This window comes from Panicum virgatum, chromosome 3N (assembly GCF_016808335.1).
Source record: "Panicum virgatum strain AP13 chromosome 3N, P.virgatum_v5, whole genome shotgun sequence".
Taxonomy (NCBI): domain Eukaryota; kingdom Viridiplantae; phylum Streptophyta; class Magnoliopsida; order Poales; family Poaceae; genus Panicum; species Panicum virgatum.
The window spans coordinates 43,036,673-43,054,680 of NC_053147.1; the positions used below are offsets into that span (position 1 = coordinate 43,036,673).

Genomic DNA, 18,008 nt, shown 5'->3' on the forward strand with positions numbered 1-18,008 from the left:
TTCGGTGTGGAATTAGGGTTTCTGATGGAGTTACAATGAACGTGGGGGAGAAAGCGTATGGGTTGGATGATCTATCTATGGGACTACCCACGTCTCCCATATTGTGAAATCCCAGGTGTTTAAAATACTAAATATATATCAACCACATGGAATTATGCACAAAAGATTAAAAAAATGGAATTAAAACAAAAGCATCACACTTCATTATTTCGAAAATATGTATGTGTATATGCATATGCAAGTATAAACCCTTATAACTTTCAAACCAAGTCAAACTTGTACATGAAATTTTATATACATGTTCAGCATAAAAAGACTAACAATTGTCTAATTGGACACTAGGGATAAAAGTGACAACAACATTAACATGAAATGAGAAGTTCCTTTATCATTAAGTCATCTCAGAGTTTTAAAATTACTCTCAAACTGTTGCTCAAATGAAAAAGTGGCTGAAATGAAAATTGTAGATCCCAAAAAATTGAAAAAGTTTGGTATTCAGAAGTTTTTCATTTGAGGTCAAGAACAAGAGGAAATTTCAATTTATAGTGGAGCCCAGAACTCTTTCTATTCACAAAAATGCCCCTGCCTTCATCCCCTTCCTCGTTCCTCCTGTGCACCGTGCCTAAGGTGCCGCACCGTACGCCGTCGGCGACAGCTGGCTAGCCACTTGTCCTCGCCCTAGCCAAAACCACCCCACGCCCTTGGTTTGCATTCACCCGACCTTCTCTGACAGCCCCCTCCTTTGCCAGGCGCCCCCATCGGCTCCCGAGCTAGCTTTGCCCCCATCGGCCGTGCCTTCCCCTGCTTTGCCACCCCCAGCAAGCTCTCTCCCACCTCCCCACTTGCCTATAAAAGGCGATGCTGGCTCCTGCGCGCGTGAGTCCTGCCTGCACACCAAAACCAGGATTGTCGTGACCTCCATTGCTGGCGAGTAGAGCCTCGCCGTGGAGCCTCCACGTCCGCCCCTGCATTGCCAAAACCGAATGCCCCACCACCCTTCCTAGCTATTGCTGAAGCTCCCAAGCCGGCCGCCTCCTTCCCAGCCCCGCCGGAGCTGCCCTGAACCACCGCCAGCGCCATTAGTGCCGCCCCTCCCCTGGCCGTATGTGGAGCCACCATTCCGGTCGTTCTCTACCCAAATCGACCCTCTGAATCGGTTCCCCGCCTTCCACTGGTGCTCACTGGCTCGGCCACCACCACCCAGGGCCGCCGGAGCGGCGCCGTCTGCCAATACCCGCCGCCGGCGAGCTCGGCCACCGCGGACAGGCCGCCTCCGGTCATATTCTCGCACCCCAATGCCACCCACAGGTTCGCCTCGACCTCCTCTCCTTTTCCCCCAACCTTGCCCTCGCCACCGGCGAGCTCCCTCACCGGGAAATGGCAGCGCCGCCCCCTCCCCTGTTTTGGAACTCCGGCCTAGGACCCAGCTGTATTTAGAACACTAGATTCTGGCGCTAGTTTACAAAATATACATGAACTCATGCTGTGAAATTTGAAAATACATAACAATTCGTAGAAAAATCAAAAAATGCAAACCCAACTGTTTTGGAATTCTTGTGACAAACTCTACAACTTTCATTACATGCACATCTTCAGTTTTTGCTTAATTTTTAATCTAGGATAAAGATTAGAATAAATAGCATATAATGGTTCTAGGAGTTCTACACATGAACTAATGTTGATTTTTGGACAGTAGCTATATGCATGAAATATAAGCTCTGTCTAAAATTTTCATGCCCAGAAAATGATTGTGGCTATAAGTTTTACTTAGATCTTGTTATATGCTAAGAATAAATGCTACTTTTTGTTCTTGATGCTCTAATGAATATTTTTGGATGAAACTTTTTCTGTACACTTAAGATCTTAAACTAACAGTGTAGTAAAAGTTTGAAAGCCATCACATCTCTCTAGATATGGTTTTGATTTAATCCATGTGTAATAGTGCTATCTCATGATAAATAGTTCTATTGCTCAGAAAAATCAAAAATTTATATCATTACTTTGATTTGAGTAGATGAACCTGCATGCCAAGTTTGAGGGTCAAATATTGAGTAGAACCTAAGATATTAATTACTCTTGCTATCACCTTGATTTGTTTGTGTATTTTCTCCGGGTAGCTATATTGTGTTTTTATCTATGAAACTTACGCACAATCATACTAGATGTATATGGATGCAGCACAAAAAGTTTGACCATGTTTACTTAAAAGAAACTACCTTTAATTGTTATGCATATTTTTAAATGAGTAAAGGCAATACTGAATATATAAATGGTTATAAATTCTGAAATTTTTACTGTAGCTTCCAAATGCTTAGTGTAGGCTCTGGTAAAAATTTGAGATCTAGAAACACTATATAACTCTCTGTACATTTTAGTCTTGTTTTATGTAAGTTAAGATTGTCAAAATTATTACTCCTGTTTTATGAGCAGAAAAATCCTGAAAAATTTACAGTGTGTTAACTATCCTGTGTAGACTCCTCTATAAAATTTGGAGATGCAGAAATATTTTATATCTTCCTATAGAAATTAATATTTCTCGACATATGTTTATATTTTCATAATTATTTCTCCTGATATCTGCATGATTAAAATATGGAAAAATTACAGTAGATAGTATAGCATGCAAGTAGTGTCCTGTAAAAATACGAACCTCAGAAGTGCTTTAGATCATTCTATATGAATTTATCTTGTTATGCAATTGATCTGTTTAAATGATTTTTCATGCCTAAATGTTTTGCTGTTTGTAGCTGAAATTTTTACTACAGGTTCATGCTTTGAACTACTACTTTTTGTAAAATTTATAGCACCATAACCTGTTCTTTGTTTATGGAATGAAATTGTCAAATATCCTTGTGCATAATGAGGAGAAAATAAAAACCGCCACCCAGTTCATTTTATGAAGTAAAGTGAAGATAAGAACTACCCTATAAATGACTGCCCAGTAAATTAAATTAAATTAAACAAGTCATCACTTAAAGAACACATTTGTTGAACTGCAACTTTATCTTGAAGAAAAGAAATGTGATTGGTATCATTTTTGTAACAAAGAGCACTTTTGCATTTATTTCTGAGTTGGTATCTACGAACAAGAATGAGCCCACGGAGTCTCGGCTGAATCTAACTGAGTTGAATTTAATTGAATTGAATCGAGACCCGGACCAATGTTCGGAAGAGCCCAAGGCAAACTTTGCTCAGAAAAGCAAGCCCCGGTGCATAATCCCATTATTTTCGCGCATATTTACATTTATGTATTATATCTATCTGTTGTAATAATTTTATATGCGCACTTACGTTCTTAGGAGTTGATCGAAACCATAGTTGCATGTCCCTAGGTACCTATGTATTGTTACCCAGTTCTTTTTTTCGACTAGTTGCCCCACTAACTAGGTACGGTAGATGTCGAGTGGTTTTCTACTACTCGCGAGATTTTAGGATCTGACTATTTTACCACATACTGCAATCATAAGGTTTACGGAGGGATCATGGGACCCCGTCCATGTAGGAATAATGTACTAAGGCCGCAGTGTGTGGTAGTGGTTGTTATGCGTTTGAATGTACTAACCACATGCCGAGAAATATGGTAATCGGTAAGCTTAAGTACCTGATTGGACCGGGGCGTGGGACATACCACCCCACCGTCAGCGGGTGTAGAGTCATCGTACTTGTAGTCGAGGGCGGTGGGCCTGTCCCGTGAAACTGGAAGAAAAGGGAAATATTGCGTGGGTGACTTCGCTCCCCATGTGTGTGTGTTATGTTTGCCTTGTAAGGTTAATAAACTCGATTCGAATCATTCTACCGCTCACGGATAATGAGACTGCTTAACACTTCTGCTACATAGAGTAACAAGTGGAATATGATGATGATAATACTGCTGTATGATTAATGTTTTTATTACCATGCTTATTTAGAGATAGATGCTCATCTAGAATGGTTAATTGGACTAGAATATGGAAAAGCTAAAATTTGAAATTAAGGACCTACTCTTAGTCGCTTTTTCGGCAAAACAAACCCCTCCAGCCAAAAAGCCTTGCATATCTAGTTAACGGACTAAGGTATATCCGATGATGACCGCCTTGCTGAGTATTAGTAAACTCAGCCTTGCTTGTGGCTTTGTTTTCAGGTATTGCTGTAGAAGATGTGTTTGCTGGTTTAACTGCTTTACCTTCGGGTTGGTCTGTGGAGTGGGTTGTTTCCCCGGCCAATACTAACTCTACTGATTGATGTCTCGTACGGGCTTCATCGTGACATCATTACGACATTAGCTATTTTCATCCTTCCACTGCAAATAATGATACTTTGATGAACTATTGTAGATAAGACCTTTGTAGTACTTGTCTTATTTTCAGAACTGTTTTGTAATAATTAAATTTCCACTGCAACTCTAAGATGTATGAAATGATCTATGTTGTAATCTCTGGGCTCACCTTCATGTGGGTATTGTGTCTGTTTGATCCTGAAAAGCGTGGCTTTAATCATGACTTTACTCGAGGAACTACCGGTGAGTGCTATTTTTGGGTCAGTGTTGCCTAGCAACAATGATCTGAGCACCAGGGCCCAGTTAGTTTGGATGGTTCCTCCACACATATATAGACTAGGAGCCGTGGAGTACAAGTATATCGGGATTTACTTGGGTTGTTACAAGGAAGAAGGCCAGGTAGGATCCCTAAGAATCCGGGTGTCCCGTTGGAGCCTTCATCCTGATCCGCAGAGGACCCTTCCATTATGCAGATGGGTTCCTGCAAGCCGGGTAGATGATGCCGAGTCACCGAGCAGAGTAGCCACCCGAATGCGGGGATCCTACTCGGCTGGGAGGTACAAGGATCTACCTCCGTCAAGCCCCCGAGCGCCGGAGGGTCGAGTCGAACCTTGACGTCCTGGACGAGGTTTTTTGGTGCTCTTGAGAACATCTTGAACCGCAGCAAGTCTTGAATGGGATGCACCCCTAGGCGCACCCGTTGGGTGTAGCCCCCGAGCCTCGGAAGGTTTCAGAGAAGCATTTCGAGGGTCAAAGAAATAACCCTTCCTTCACATCATTTGGATGCCTGGACACCTGGTTAACTCATGGGGTAGTTGGCTACCTGTAAGAAGCAGCTGGCAAGGTCACGAGGTCCTGCTTATAACCTATTTTGACGTGACAATCTTTAAGAAAAGCCAACTCTTGGGCCCATGGAAGTACCCAGACCCGCCCTGGAACCCAGCCCCCGACCAGGGTCATTGCGGAGTCGAGGAGATGCACCGAGTGGGGACAGCATCCAGCCCCAGAGGTATTGGCAGGGTCACATAGACACGCCGGGTAGTAGCGGCGCCCAGCCCCCGAATAGGGTTCCTGGCGGAGTCGTGGAGATGCACCGAGTGGTTGTGGCGTCCAGCCCCGGAGGTACTGGCAGGGTCACGCCAGGTAGTAGCGGCGCCCAGCCCCCGAGCAGGGTTGCTGGCGGAGTCACGTAGACGCGTCGAGTGGTGATGGCATCCAGCCTCGGAGGTACTGGCAGGGTCACGGAGACACACCGAGTAGTAGCGGCGCTCAGTCCCTGAACAGGGTCACTGGCAGAGTCGTGGAGATGCGGCGAGTCGTGGCGGCGTTCAGCCCCGGAGGTACTGGTAGGGTCACAGAGACACGCCGGGTAGTAGCGGCGCCCAGCCCCCGAGCAGGGTCACTGGCAGAGTCATGGAGATACGCCGAGTGCTTGGTATATTTTTAGGTGATATTTAGAGTATATTCCCTTTTTGGTGAATTCGAAGCGTTATCTTCTATTATTTCCTGCTGCGGCAGAGGGGAGCGGGGCTGTCAGAGCCAACGGTAAAATAAAAATTACCGTTTGGAGCGCTCCTTCCGCCCATTGGGAAGAGCTGTTGATTTCGGATCTACCCATTGGGGCGCTGGAGGTATTTAGGCGGTCGAGCCGGCTCTGTTCTGGCTACCTCATTTGCGAGTCCTCCAGAGCCTACCGCCATCTTCTCGGAGCCTAATTTCCTCTGTCTTCTCGACCCTGCTTCTCACCTTCTCTGTCGATTCCTCTCCCAGTCTCGCGCAAGCTCGCCGCCATAGCCGCCATGGACGATATTCCCGTCGCCTTGTCGTCATTCGCCTAGGGGAACTCCGGAAGGAACCCACTGCCGTTGGCGTCGTGGGTGCCGAGCACCCTCCAGGAGGCGGACATCCAGGACATGGTGGACCAGGAATCCTCCTGGAGAAGGAGATCTTCGGTTGGCGGTGATGCCTCAGGGAGGAGTTCCCGATGGAGGACGGGATGGAATTGGTGGAGTTCCGCTCCTTCTATGAGAAGGGGTTCGCATTGCCCGCGGGCACATTCTTTCGCGGACTCCTTCATTTCTACGGGCTGGAGGTAACCCACCTCAAGCCCAATTCAATTATCCATATCTCAATTTTTATTCACTTGTGCGAGGGGTACCTGGGGATTGCTCCCCATTTCAATCTGTGGCGGGCGCTGTACCACCTCAAGGGGCACCCGACCAACGCTAACCAGAACATGGTGGGCGGGACCGCCTTCTCTCTGCACTAGGGGCGGATCGACCCCAACTTCAACCTCTGAGACACAATAAGGGGTGGAAGAAGGAGTGGTTCGTCGTGGCGAACACCACCACCATCCTCCCGGCGCAAGCCGGAGTACAAGGTATGCTGGGAGGAGTTGCCCAGCGAGGAGGAGATGGTCCAGGTGGATTGTCTCCTCGTCGAGATTGCCAACCTGTCTGCCCGGAAGCTGTTGGGGGCCATTGTGGCCCTTTCCTTCTGCAATCGGTTGACGCAGCCAATACATGAGAGGGTCCACCCTGGCTACGAGTCTTGGGGTCACGCGGACTCAAGCTGGGGGCAGAACCGCAGAGGTCTCCTGGGAGGAGGCGACGAACTAGATCGCCCGCATCATGGAGGGGCCAATCCGGGACAAGGACAGCCCGAAAGCCCACTTCTTGAAGCGGCCGACTACCGCCGTAAGTCTTCTGGCTCTTGCCTGACTAGTTTTTCTTCATGGCCGAGTCGTTTCCTATTTTTTTCCTGAATTTTTCCAACTGCACCCGTTGGGTTGTAATACGACTCGGTGCTTCTACAGGAAAAGGTCTTGGAGGAGCTACCTAACAGCGGGTGATACAGCTGTGTTTCACTGATTAGCTACATCGCAACGTTGAAGCTTACATCGACGATGTTGTCGTCAAACCCAAGACCCAGGATTCGTTCATCGCTGACATGGAAGAAACCTTCAACAACCTACGCAAGTTCTGCTGGAAACTTAACCCATCCAAGTGTGTCTCTGGCGTACCCTCGGGAAAACTACTTGGATTCATCGTCAGTCATCGAGGAATCGAGGCCAACCCAGAGAAGATCGATGCCATCATGGCCATGGATGCTCTAGCAACAAACAAGGACATCCAGAAGCTCACAGGCTGCATGGCAGCCCTAAACAGGTTCTTGTCTAGACTTGGTGTGACACCCAAGGTATTTAAAATGCCTAATTAAGCCAACTCAATTTAATTACACAATAATAGTGAGAGCAAATAATTAATGGAGGCAACCCATTTGAATTTAAACTTAATTCCCAATATAAGTAATTCATGTAAAGGGGTTAAAATCAAAATTTATCAAACTTGAAAGAAACTTCAAGCAAGTCATAAAAATAAATGTGGCTGAACCTAGTACCTTTAGTAACATGTGCTCAAACAAATTTCAGTCAAATTCCCTTTAAAAAACACCAAATTTGAGGCCCTTTAATGCAAAATTGAATATTTAAAATATACTGCAAACCATAGATCAAATGAAGAAGTGCAGGAAAGAAAAGTTGTATATCTTGAAAAACTGAAGAAAAGTTTTATTCAAAAGTTTTTCATTTGAGGCTAGGAAGAGGGAGAAAATTTTAGTTTAGAGATCAGTCCTTGCAAATTTTAGAAATCACAAATTGGTCCTCGATGCTCTATTTCTTCCCCTCCTCCCTTTTCTGGCGCCGTACGCCGGCGATCCGCGATTTCGAATCCAAGTGGACCCCGCGCGCCCCTGGTTTTTGCCCAAATAGGTCGCCCTGGCATTTCCCTCCCTCGCCACGCGTCCTGAACGCTCCAAAGGCCGACACGTCGCCAGTGGCGACTCCCAGCATCACCACCTCGCCGCGGGTCATCCCAGGCCGAATGGCCCTCCCCCAGCAACTCAAAATCTTCGCCCTTAAGCCTCCCATCCTATAAATAGGACCCCAAGTCGAGCTCGCACGTGTTCGCTGTCGTTCCCCTCTCCACCGCACGCCATTGCTCCGGCGAGCTCGAGCTTGCCATGGAGCGGCCTCCTCCGCCCTGCATTGCCTAATTTGACCACTCCATCATCTTCCTCATTGCACGGTGGTGTTCTGGAGCCCGAAGCCCGACGCCTAGGACCGCTGGAGCACCCTCGCCGGTGACAACCGAACCCGACCGCCGACGAGCCCCTTCCTGACCTCCCAACCTCGACTCCGGGCACCAAAAGGTGCGCATGGACCCCCCCTATCTTTTCCCCCGCCTAGCCCCCATCCCCGAGGTCAAACCTCGCCGGAACATCGCCAGGAAACGGGGCTCTACTCGAGCTCCGGTGACTAGGGACCCCATTACAAATAAAAAGTTCGATTCTAGGGGCTAGATTGCATAAAGTACATGAACTCCTACATCTAAAACTGTAAACTTTGAAAATGCATAGAAAATCATAGAAAAATGGTAAAAATGCAAACCTAAATGTTTTGTAATCCTTGCAATAAACATGTTTGTCCAGAGACTCATGGGCAAATTTTGGATATTTTTATCTCTTTGTTAAATACAAGGATAAATAGAGTATATTTGTTCTAGGAGTTTGGTTCAGTATTTTTTAGCTAAATTTTGGCTAGAATGCATCTCATGCTAGTTCTAGGACTTGGTAAAAATTTGAACTCAAATTGATCTCTGTAACTAGCTGAAACCCTACTCTTTTCTAGATCTACTAGTGAACTTCACATTTTATTTCTGGTAGATCTACTTGAGTGCTGTTCATGAAACTTTTTCAATATGTTAGGATTGCTAAATTCTCAGTCATACACAAGCTTGGATATCCATAAATCAGAGTATCTTTATCTGTGATTTAATCCATGTTAAGTAGCACTTATTTGTGATAAATAATTCTTGTCCCTAGAAAATTTTGGTAAAATTTGTAGTACTTCATTTTTGTCATATGAACTTGTCTGCAAAGTTTGAGATCCAGATGAAGAGTAGAACTGGAGTTACATTTTGTTCATGCTATCACATGGCAAGTTTTGTTATTTTTGCTCTGGTCAACACACCACATATATGCATATGATTTTTGCACCAAAGCTTAATATATCTACAAGATTGCTGTAGAACAAGTTTGAGATGTTTTACATAACAGAAAGTTATCCAAATAGTTTTGCATGTGCTCATATTAGTAAATGCAATGCTAAACTTATTGTTGGAAATAATTTCTGATATTTTTACTGAATCATGTGTTGGAGCCGATTAAGCTCTGGTGGTACACAGAAACCTTAGATAACTCTCTGTAGAAATTAGTTTTCCCATGTACATGCTTAAGATATCAAATTTATTACTCCCGGTATATGCTTAGATAAATTCTGGAAAATTTACAGTCAGTAGAATGTCATGTGTAGGGTTTTCTATAAAAATTTGTGCTTCAGAATCATTGTGGATCATTATGAATAAATTTAGTTAGATTCCTTGATGATCTATTTTAAACATTTTTCATGCTTGCATCCTTTACTATTTTTAGCTGAACATTTTTACTGTAGTGATGAGGACATGCCCCCAAAGACTAATCAAGTTACAAATAAACATGTTTATGATGGACCAATTACACGCAACCGTGCAAAAATACTCCAAAAAGAGGTGAACTCACTCTTATCTGAAACTAACTTCAATATATTTGAGAATGTTACACTACCTAAATGTTCTACTTTGATTCTACTTAGGCATGTACATAAAGAAGATTGGAACACCAAGCAATCAGACAACCAGTTCACGTCAACCAGTTCGGACCAGTCGGAACCAGTTCGGATCGCCAGATCGGACCAACCAGATCGGACCAGCAAGTTCAGACCACCAGTTCGGACCACCAAGAGAAATGGCTCTATCTCCTAATTTCCTCAACCTCTGAAGGCCCATGAGTACCCGTTGGAAAGCTAATGAAGTCTACTTTCCAACCCAACAAGATTCACGTCCTTTTGACTTCCCAGTAGGGATGTATGGTCGAATCATTGAAGTCTGCTCAGAATTTCAAGAGTCTGCCCGAGGATTTATCTTGCTCAACTGCCCGAGCATTTTGACAATGGTGATAATGAATTGAGGCTATGTCATTTAACATCGGTTAAGCAAAAGCATGATGAGTCTGTTGCTGAATATATTAGAAGATTCAGACATACAAAAGCCCGGTGTTATAGCTTTGTTATTTCTGAAAAGGATCTTGCCGAATTAGCTCTTAATGGTTTTAGGACTCATATTAAAGAAAGATTAGAAGGATATGAGTTTCTAACCGTTAATCAAGTGTTGCAAAGGGCTTTGGCTCAAGAAAGCCGAAGTAAGGATGCAAAGTTTAAATCCGATCATCTTGGTATGCATGTGCTACAAGGTGAATCCTCAGACAATGAAGATAATGAGGTATATGCTGCTGAATTTGTATGGTCGTCTAATGATAAGCCAAGCACTTATGCTTCTTTAAAGCCGATTCCTAAAAATCGGCATGATGAGGTTAAATACTCCTTTGATGTGACAAAGTGTGATAGGATTTTGATGAGTTGGCAAAGCTTGATAAGATTAAATTCTCTCACACTATTCCATCAATGGAGGAATTGAAGCGGCGCGCATATTGTAAGTCCCATAATACTACAAATGATTGCATTGTTCTTTGTAGACAAATACAATAGGCCATTAATGAAGGACGATTGGTTGTTCCTGCAATGCAAATTGATCAAAATCCTTTTCTCATTCATACACTTGAGTTGACAAATCCAAAAGTTTTGATTTGACCGCATCAAGCCGAATCGGCTAAAGGGAAAAATGTGATCATTGGTGAAGAAAATCCTGAGAGAAAGGTGCTGCATAACCAAACCTCCCGAGTTGCAACAAAGGCTTCAACGCTCAGGGGGCAAAGCAAGAAGAAAGAACCCAACAACAAATCGACCGGTCCTACCGGTTCCAGGAGTGGTCTGACCAGTATGACCGGTCTGACCGGTGCTAAGACTGGCCTGATCAGTGCCTCTAGTGAGTTTGGAGATTCTTCTAAAACCAAGAACAGAATAAGGACGAGCTTCAAGGAGCTCTTGGCCAAATATGAGAAGGAGGGAATTGCCCAGAAACAGAAGGAGCAATCAAACAAAATCAAGGATATGAAGCTATCCTCGAAACATCAAGAGCGATTAGGTCAAGGTAATTGTACTTCATTTGATGGACAGGTTGCTCCATGGTGTTTGCTATTATCCATACTTTTATATGCCTATGGATTATAGTAGGATGCATATACAATCATATTATATTCAATATCCTTCTGTATATCCAAATCATGCTTCAGCTCAAAGACCGATTGGTGCTTGCAATAATCTGGTCAAAGAAGATGTTGATTGCAGCAAGGCGGATGAGAAAAGTGAGAAGCAAGATTCAAGGTATTTACAGCCAAAGTGGTGTCCTACAGGCTTATCTCATACTCAAAATCGAAGGCTGCAACATTTGCACAAAAAGGAAGCAATGGAACAATAAGAAGAGGTCGTGCCAATGAAGCCAGCAATTACAAAGAAAGTGTGGCGGACTAAGCAAGTTGTTTCAACATCGACTTGAATAGAGCAAGTCATGGCCGATAATTGTTTATCGCCCTTAGCATAAATAAATGGCTGATGTATTGTTAATCATCGCCCTTAGACAATTTTGGTTCAGGAGATTGTTTTTTGGCAAGCTTTACCAAAAAAAGGGGGGCATATGGTGATGACTAAAATTGGTACAACTGGGGAAACCGGTCAGACCTCTTCCTTAAACTGGTCAGACCGGTCTGGTCAATTTGTTCAAAATGCAAAATAGACTTCACCATTGCGTAGATCTCGTTGAGAAGATCGAAATACATATATGGAACATCCAATTTGTACTCCGGATGAGAGAGATATGGCTTCAGGAAGTTCTGCACTCCATGCAGACCAGTTAGACCGGTTTAGAGAAGCGATCAGACCGGTCCGGACTGCCCAGTTCGGATTAGGAGTTGGATTTTGACACGAAATTTGGTAGGGTTTTGACTCCTAATGGGTTAAGACCATCCCTCTATGACACCTCTGGTGTTTGTAAAATAAAAGTCAGCACCACTGAATTCAATTAACACATAGGAGGGAAATTAGGAATTAAAACAAGGAGAAAAAAGTCAATTTAAATTCAAATCACCCATTTTTGATTATATATGTGAGGGAAAAAACATTTAAAATCCATTCAAATGATGTTTGAATACATGCACAAAAATAATCTTGGGCTGAATCTAGTACACTAAATGACATGCGCCTAATTCAAGTTTCAGCCAAATCCTCTTAAAAATAAAACAAAAGCTAAAGCCCTTTTATGTAAATTTGTAATTATGAAATAGTTCAAATTGTGAAACTCAAATGAAAATCTTCCTGAAACAAAAGTTTTAGATCTTGAAAAGTTACATAACTTTGATATTCAAAAGTTTTTCATTTGACCCCTCTTAAGATGGAGAAAATTTTAAATTACAGTAAAGCCCCTAAACTTTTAGAATTCACAAACCAGTCCCTGCTCCCTCTCCCCTCTCTGCTCTGCCGCCGCGCGCCCGTACGCCGCCGGTGGACCTCGTCCACGGCGCGTCCGCGGCCAAGTGGACCCGAGGGACCCCGCTAGTACCACTCGTCCTCCCCCTTGGCCTCTCCTCACGCGGACATGCTGCCCAGAGGCCCTCTCAAGCCGCCACGCCGGCCACCAGCTGCCCAGCGCCGCAATCTCCCCGGCCGGCCCGATTCCGGCCTTTTCCGACCGTGCATTGCCTCCCAGGTGCAGCAAACTTGCCGCCACACTCGCTATAAATACCCAGAGCCAGTCCTCGCGCGCGGACACACCCCTTCCACCGCTTCGCCTCCTCCGCCATCGCCGGCGAAGCTCTGCGCCACGCCGACGAGCCCCTCCGCCCCTGCATTGCCCTGGCCGAGCACCTACACATCTTCCTCGACTTCCAATGAAACTGCCAGGACCAGCAGCGCCAGCTCAAGCTTGCCGGAGGTCGCCGGACTTGGACGAGCTTCCCCTCCACCTCTGCTCCGCCATGGAGAAGCCCCCTCCGACCACCTCCGGCCCAACCCCGACCACCCCGAGGTTCGCAATCGAGCCGTGATCCTTTTCCCCCACCTCCCCCTCGTCGCCAGCATATGTGTAAGAGATTAAAATGTTTCTAGGGTCTAAACTAAAAATGTTACATGAACTCAAGAACAAGAATCTAGTAAACTTTACAAATGTATAGAAATTCATAAACAAATCAAAAAAATGCAAAACAAGATGTTCAGAAATCCTTGTAATGAAATCTACAAGTTTTGTTACATGATGTTGGTGCCTACCAACGTCACCTGGTGATGACGCCCGCAGACGCCAAGTTTGGAGTGGCAGTATTTCATGAATCACGAATAAATCTGCAAGCGCACAGATTACCGCTGTAGCATTTTACCCGGGAGTATACCGGGCTGTCATTTATATTTCCGCAGGGAAGGCGATGAGTGGGAGAGTATATAGATAAGTTTGTGAGCTCTATCTAGATTGGATATTCTCATTCATAAACAGGGGTAAGATAATAACATGGTAGGAGGTAGTGTGACACACACACAAACTACCCTCTTGGATAAATAAAAGATAAAGATTGCTTTAGGCCGGGAGCAAGGTAAAAGTCAGAGCTCGACTCAGCTGTGCTAGGCTAGCTATATCTACACTTTCTCATTAGTTAGCTTGTCAGAGATTAAACTACACAACAGGGAGATCGCTATCGAAGTAACGGGAGGAGCCCGTACACCCCGACGACTTTATGTACCTCCTACCCCCCATACCGAACGTGGAGGATTACTAAAAGGCTCGAACAGTGCTGTCATCACCCGCCGGCTACCTCTACAACCCGTGGGTATAGTTGACATCCAGCAACTCTTAGCTAATCTAGACACCATGTCTACACTAGTAAGGGATACTCTAGTGTCCCGCGCGGAGCCCCCACCCTCCGGATGGACATACATCACACTAGAGCAATCATACGAATACTGGAACAGTTGATCGAGTTCTAGGAATAAAAGACTAACTATCTCCAGCACAGGGCAATTATGCAATGAGATCATTGAATAATAATGCAACCATGACAAGAAGCATATACTCGATAACTCAGAATATACTTCAAGCAGATATCGGTAACCATAGTCTAATTCTATTACAAACGACCGAATATTACAAGAGAGAGCTAGAGATGAACCCATATGAGACTCTCGAGCAACTCCGGCGACTCGATGACTCCTAGACTTCTCCTAAACTCCACTAAGCCTAAAGACTATGCAAGAAGGAACTTGAGAGGTGAGTGAAGTGAGGTGTGTGTGTGTCCTATTCTCTACACCCCCTTGTATTTATAGGAGGGAGCCACCGCCCGCAGCACCCCAAACCGACCTAAAGGAGCAACAGGGAGGCGCCACGTGGCAAAGTTGAGGCGGTACAGCCCGTGGGCCTGGTCAGCCGACCTATAGGTCGGCCGGCCTGCCCTGGCCGCCAACCGCCCCCAACTGTTGGGGGTTGGGCTTGTTTGGGCCTCCTTGTCTGATCCACGCTGGGGTTGGCCTGTCTTGACTTGTTTTGCTTCGGTTCTTGGGCTACACTTGGTCCATTTGAGCCTGAATCGGTACTCTGATATTTTCTATGATTTTCTACTGGGCCAAAGTGTGCTTGCAACCTGCATATTAGCTCAAAAACACAACTTGCATATTCTTGAAGGTAAAGTGTTGTTTAGGGAATTTATTGAATATAAGTACGTGTAAGAAATGCAAACTCTCATGATTTTCTGATCAAGTTGACGCCTGGAAATGGTCGTTAGTGAGCGTCAACAAGATCCCCCAAGCTGTCCTTTGCTCGTCCCGAGCAAAGTAGGACAAATCTGGTTGTTGATCAGAAAATCACTTTGACTTGTATCTTACCTGTCATGTCATAGTCTGAGTGTATGAGTGGATGGATGGATGGATGAATATGGCTTACTCCTTAAGGTGATGTCTTTTCTCTCTCGAATCGTCCCTTTTTTTTGAGACATGGTTGCCCCTTTTTTCTCTCTTTTTTTTGGGGGGTCATGCTTCTTGGCATGCCATCTTTTCTTTTTGGGACAACCATAATCTGACTTTATTTTATTTCAGAGATGTTCTACAAGAGAGATCACCGAGACATGGAGCATTTATTAATGTGGAATGGATGGTAATACTAATTCCTAGTGTAGGAATGTAGTAAATGGATGGGACGTGTACGTGCTTATGATCGAGAAAGCATGAAGAGTATCTCACTAGGGTCACCCAATTTGACAAAACTCAACAGAACATCAAGCAGCATATGTATAAGGGTTTTTCCAGGAGTATGACATATGGCTCTGGTAGGACATTGCATATCGCTGGGGAACTTGCCTTTTTAAATTTTATTTTTGAAAACAACTCCAGACTTCAAGCATTACTAGAACAAGCTTGCAGAACCTTATTTACCATATCTAAACTCACAACAACTTAGACTCAGATCAAGCGTATGCATCCCACGGAACATTCAGGTTTATTGGCAAGATACTTGCGTAACCAACGAATATAAACTTAAGAGAACTCTTATTTTCAAGACTAGGCACAACAGACATGATAAAGCAAAGCAAAACTCATCCTTTCAACTTATCAAGGGGAGTTAAAACATTCTTACCGTGCATCATGGAAAAAGGGAAATAAAGCAGTAAATTTTTATTTTGTTTTTAGAAGTTTTTATCAAATTTTATTGAAAGCAAATAAAAGTGATACAGTTGACTTAAGGGAGGGACCTCCCCCAAGCTAGCTCTTGGTTTGGGTCCAAAAGCAGGACCTTTCTCCATACATGATTAGGTTGATGTCGTTTTGTCCCTACCTAGAGAAGTAGTAGCGGTCAATGACGTCTTGTTCTTCTTGTGCCACACCTTCTTGGTCTTCTTTGGTGGCGTAGGCGGCGCAGGAACAGGATCCTCAAATGCAGTAGCCTTTGAATTACCCCTCTTCTTGACCCTTTTTGAGTTCGCTAGATTTTCTTTCATAAGTGTTTTCAGAAAAGGTATAAGACTATCTTTTTGAGAGGGTGTAACTTCGACTTCTTTGATTTTCTGAGGATTTGGCCCAAACTTGACTCGAATCATCAAGCATTGCTCTTTCTTGGGTCGGAAGTCAAATTTCTCCTCTTTACCATTGATATGGAGTCGGATTTCTCCGGCCCCAACATCAATATGTGCATTTGCTGTATTGAGGAACGGCCGTCCTACAATGAGAGTAGTCTCCTTCTGATTATCCATATCAAGCACCACAAAATCGACTGGGACGAAACAGTCCCGAACTCTTACTGGGACATCCTCAGCGATTCCTTCTGGGTGCCGTACTGAGGAGTCAGCCAATTGCAACTGCATGGGTGTTGGTGTCAACTCTGTGTAGTTGAGTTGGTCGAAAACCGTCTTCGGCATCACACTAACACTGGCTCCCAAATCACATAAGGCTTTGTTGAAGTTCTGTGCCCCTATCGAACATCTGCTAGTTGGGAATCCTGGATCCTTTTTCTTCTCGGGCAATTGTTGAAGTATAGCTGCACTGCATGCCTTAGTGAGCTTGATTACTTCGGTAGTTGGCAGTGGTCGCTTGTTGTTTATTATGTCCTTGATGTAGTGAGCATAGGTCGAAACCTTCATAGCATCCATCAAGGGCACATTGATGTTCACTTGCTGTATTATCTTAACAAAGCGGCTGAATTGCTCATCTGTACTTGGCTTTCTTGCCCTCATAGGGAACGGCAATACTTGGGTATCATAAAATTCATGCGGAGCCGTCTTCCCTTCATGAACTTCCTCGGGTTCCTCCTCCCGAGGTGGTTCTTCTGCCACCGGGCTTGCTTTCTTCCTGTTAACATGGTTAGGATAGGGCGGGTCTTGAGTAGTTTTACCTCCTCGTGTGGTTATCGCCTTAACATTCTCCAAAGCAGGGGGCATGGTCGTAGCCACTTGAGCCAGTTGAGTCTCAATCATCCTGTTGAAACTCGACTGATTCTTGATGATAGTGGAGAATCCGTCCATCTTGGCATGGATAGTCTCCATAGATTTGTCCATAGCGGCCAAGTTCTTCTGAAGGGACTCATTGATCTTCGCTTGGCCGTAGACAAGATCTCTCAAGGTAGGCTGGTTAGGACTGAAAGAATTCGAATTCCCATTACCTCATTGGTAATATGGGCGTGGTTGATTCCACCCCTAACCTCCTTGTGGACGAAACCCATTGCTGCCATTGAGAAATAGAGCTTCTTCTTGGGTTTTTGGGCAATGGTCGCCTGAATGTCCAACATTCCTGCAGACCTCGCACGTCATGCGAGCTTCCAAGGCTTGAAGTGTTTGCATCTGAGCCTTATATTGGGAATAATCCTCAAATTTCTTGAGGAGGAGATCATTCTTCATAGCGAGCATGTCAGTTTCCTTGACGGAGTGCATACCTCGCTGACGCGGTTGGAGGCGATCATCGCTCCAACCTTGGTTGGAAACCATCTTCTCGATGAATGATGCAGCTCTTTCAGTGGTGTTGACGACCAAAATTGCCAGACCGGTCTGACCGGTGTCCGTAGGCGGTCTGACCGGTTGAGGTTTTCCTGTAGCTGGTCTGATACGACCGACCGGTCTGACCGGTCCAAGCAGAGTCCGAGTACAACTAGAGTTTTTCATAGATTTAGATCTTGTAATAGGATTTCTTGTGGGGCAAGTCCACCCACCCTATAAATATAAAGGGCCACGGCCGATTGAGGGA

General features: G+C 44.7%; 1 protein-coding gene across 1 annotated transcript; it reads right to left on the reverse strand.

The window, feature by feature from the left end:
* Window positions 1–1,131: 1,131 nt before the first annotated feature.
* LOC120667812 lies at window positions 1,132–17,209 on the reverse strand. The gene is made up of 2 exons (XM_039947806.1): window positions 16,454–17,209; window positions 1,132–1,398 (listed from the first exon to the last, which is right to left on the reverse strand). The coding sequence occupies exons 1-2, from the start codon at window positions 17,207–17,209 to the stop codon at window positions 1,132–1,134; spliced, it is 1,023 nt and encodes a 340-aa protein (XP_039803740.1).
* Between the last annotated feature and the right edge of the window lie 799 nt (window positions 17,210–18,008).

Excerpts from the sequence above, each read along its gene's own strand:
- LOC120667812 (XM_039947806.1), bottom strand. The coding sequence starts at position 17,209 with ATGCCCCCTGCTTTGGAGAATGTTAAGGCGATAACCACACGAGGAGGT. Across the intron at positions 1,399-16,453 it reads CAGCAAATGCACATATTGAT|GGGAGGGGGCGGCGCTGCCA; the intron begins GTTGGGGCCGGA and ends GTTCCAAAACAG.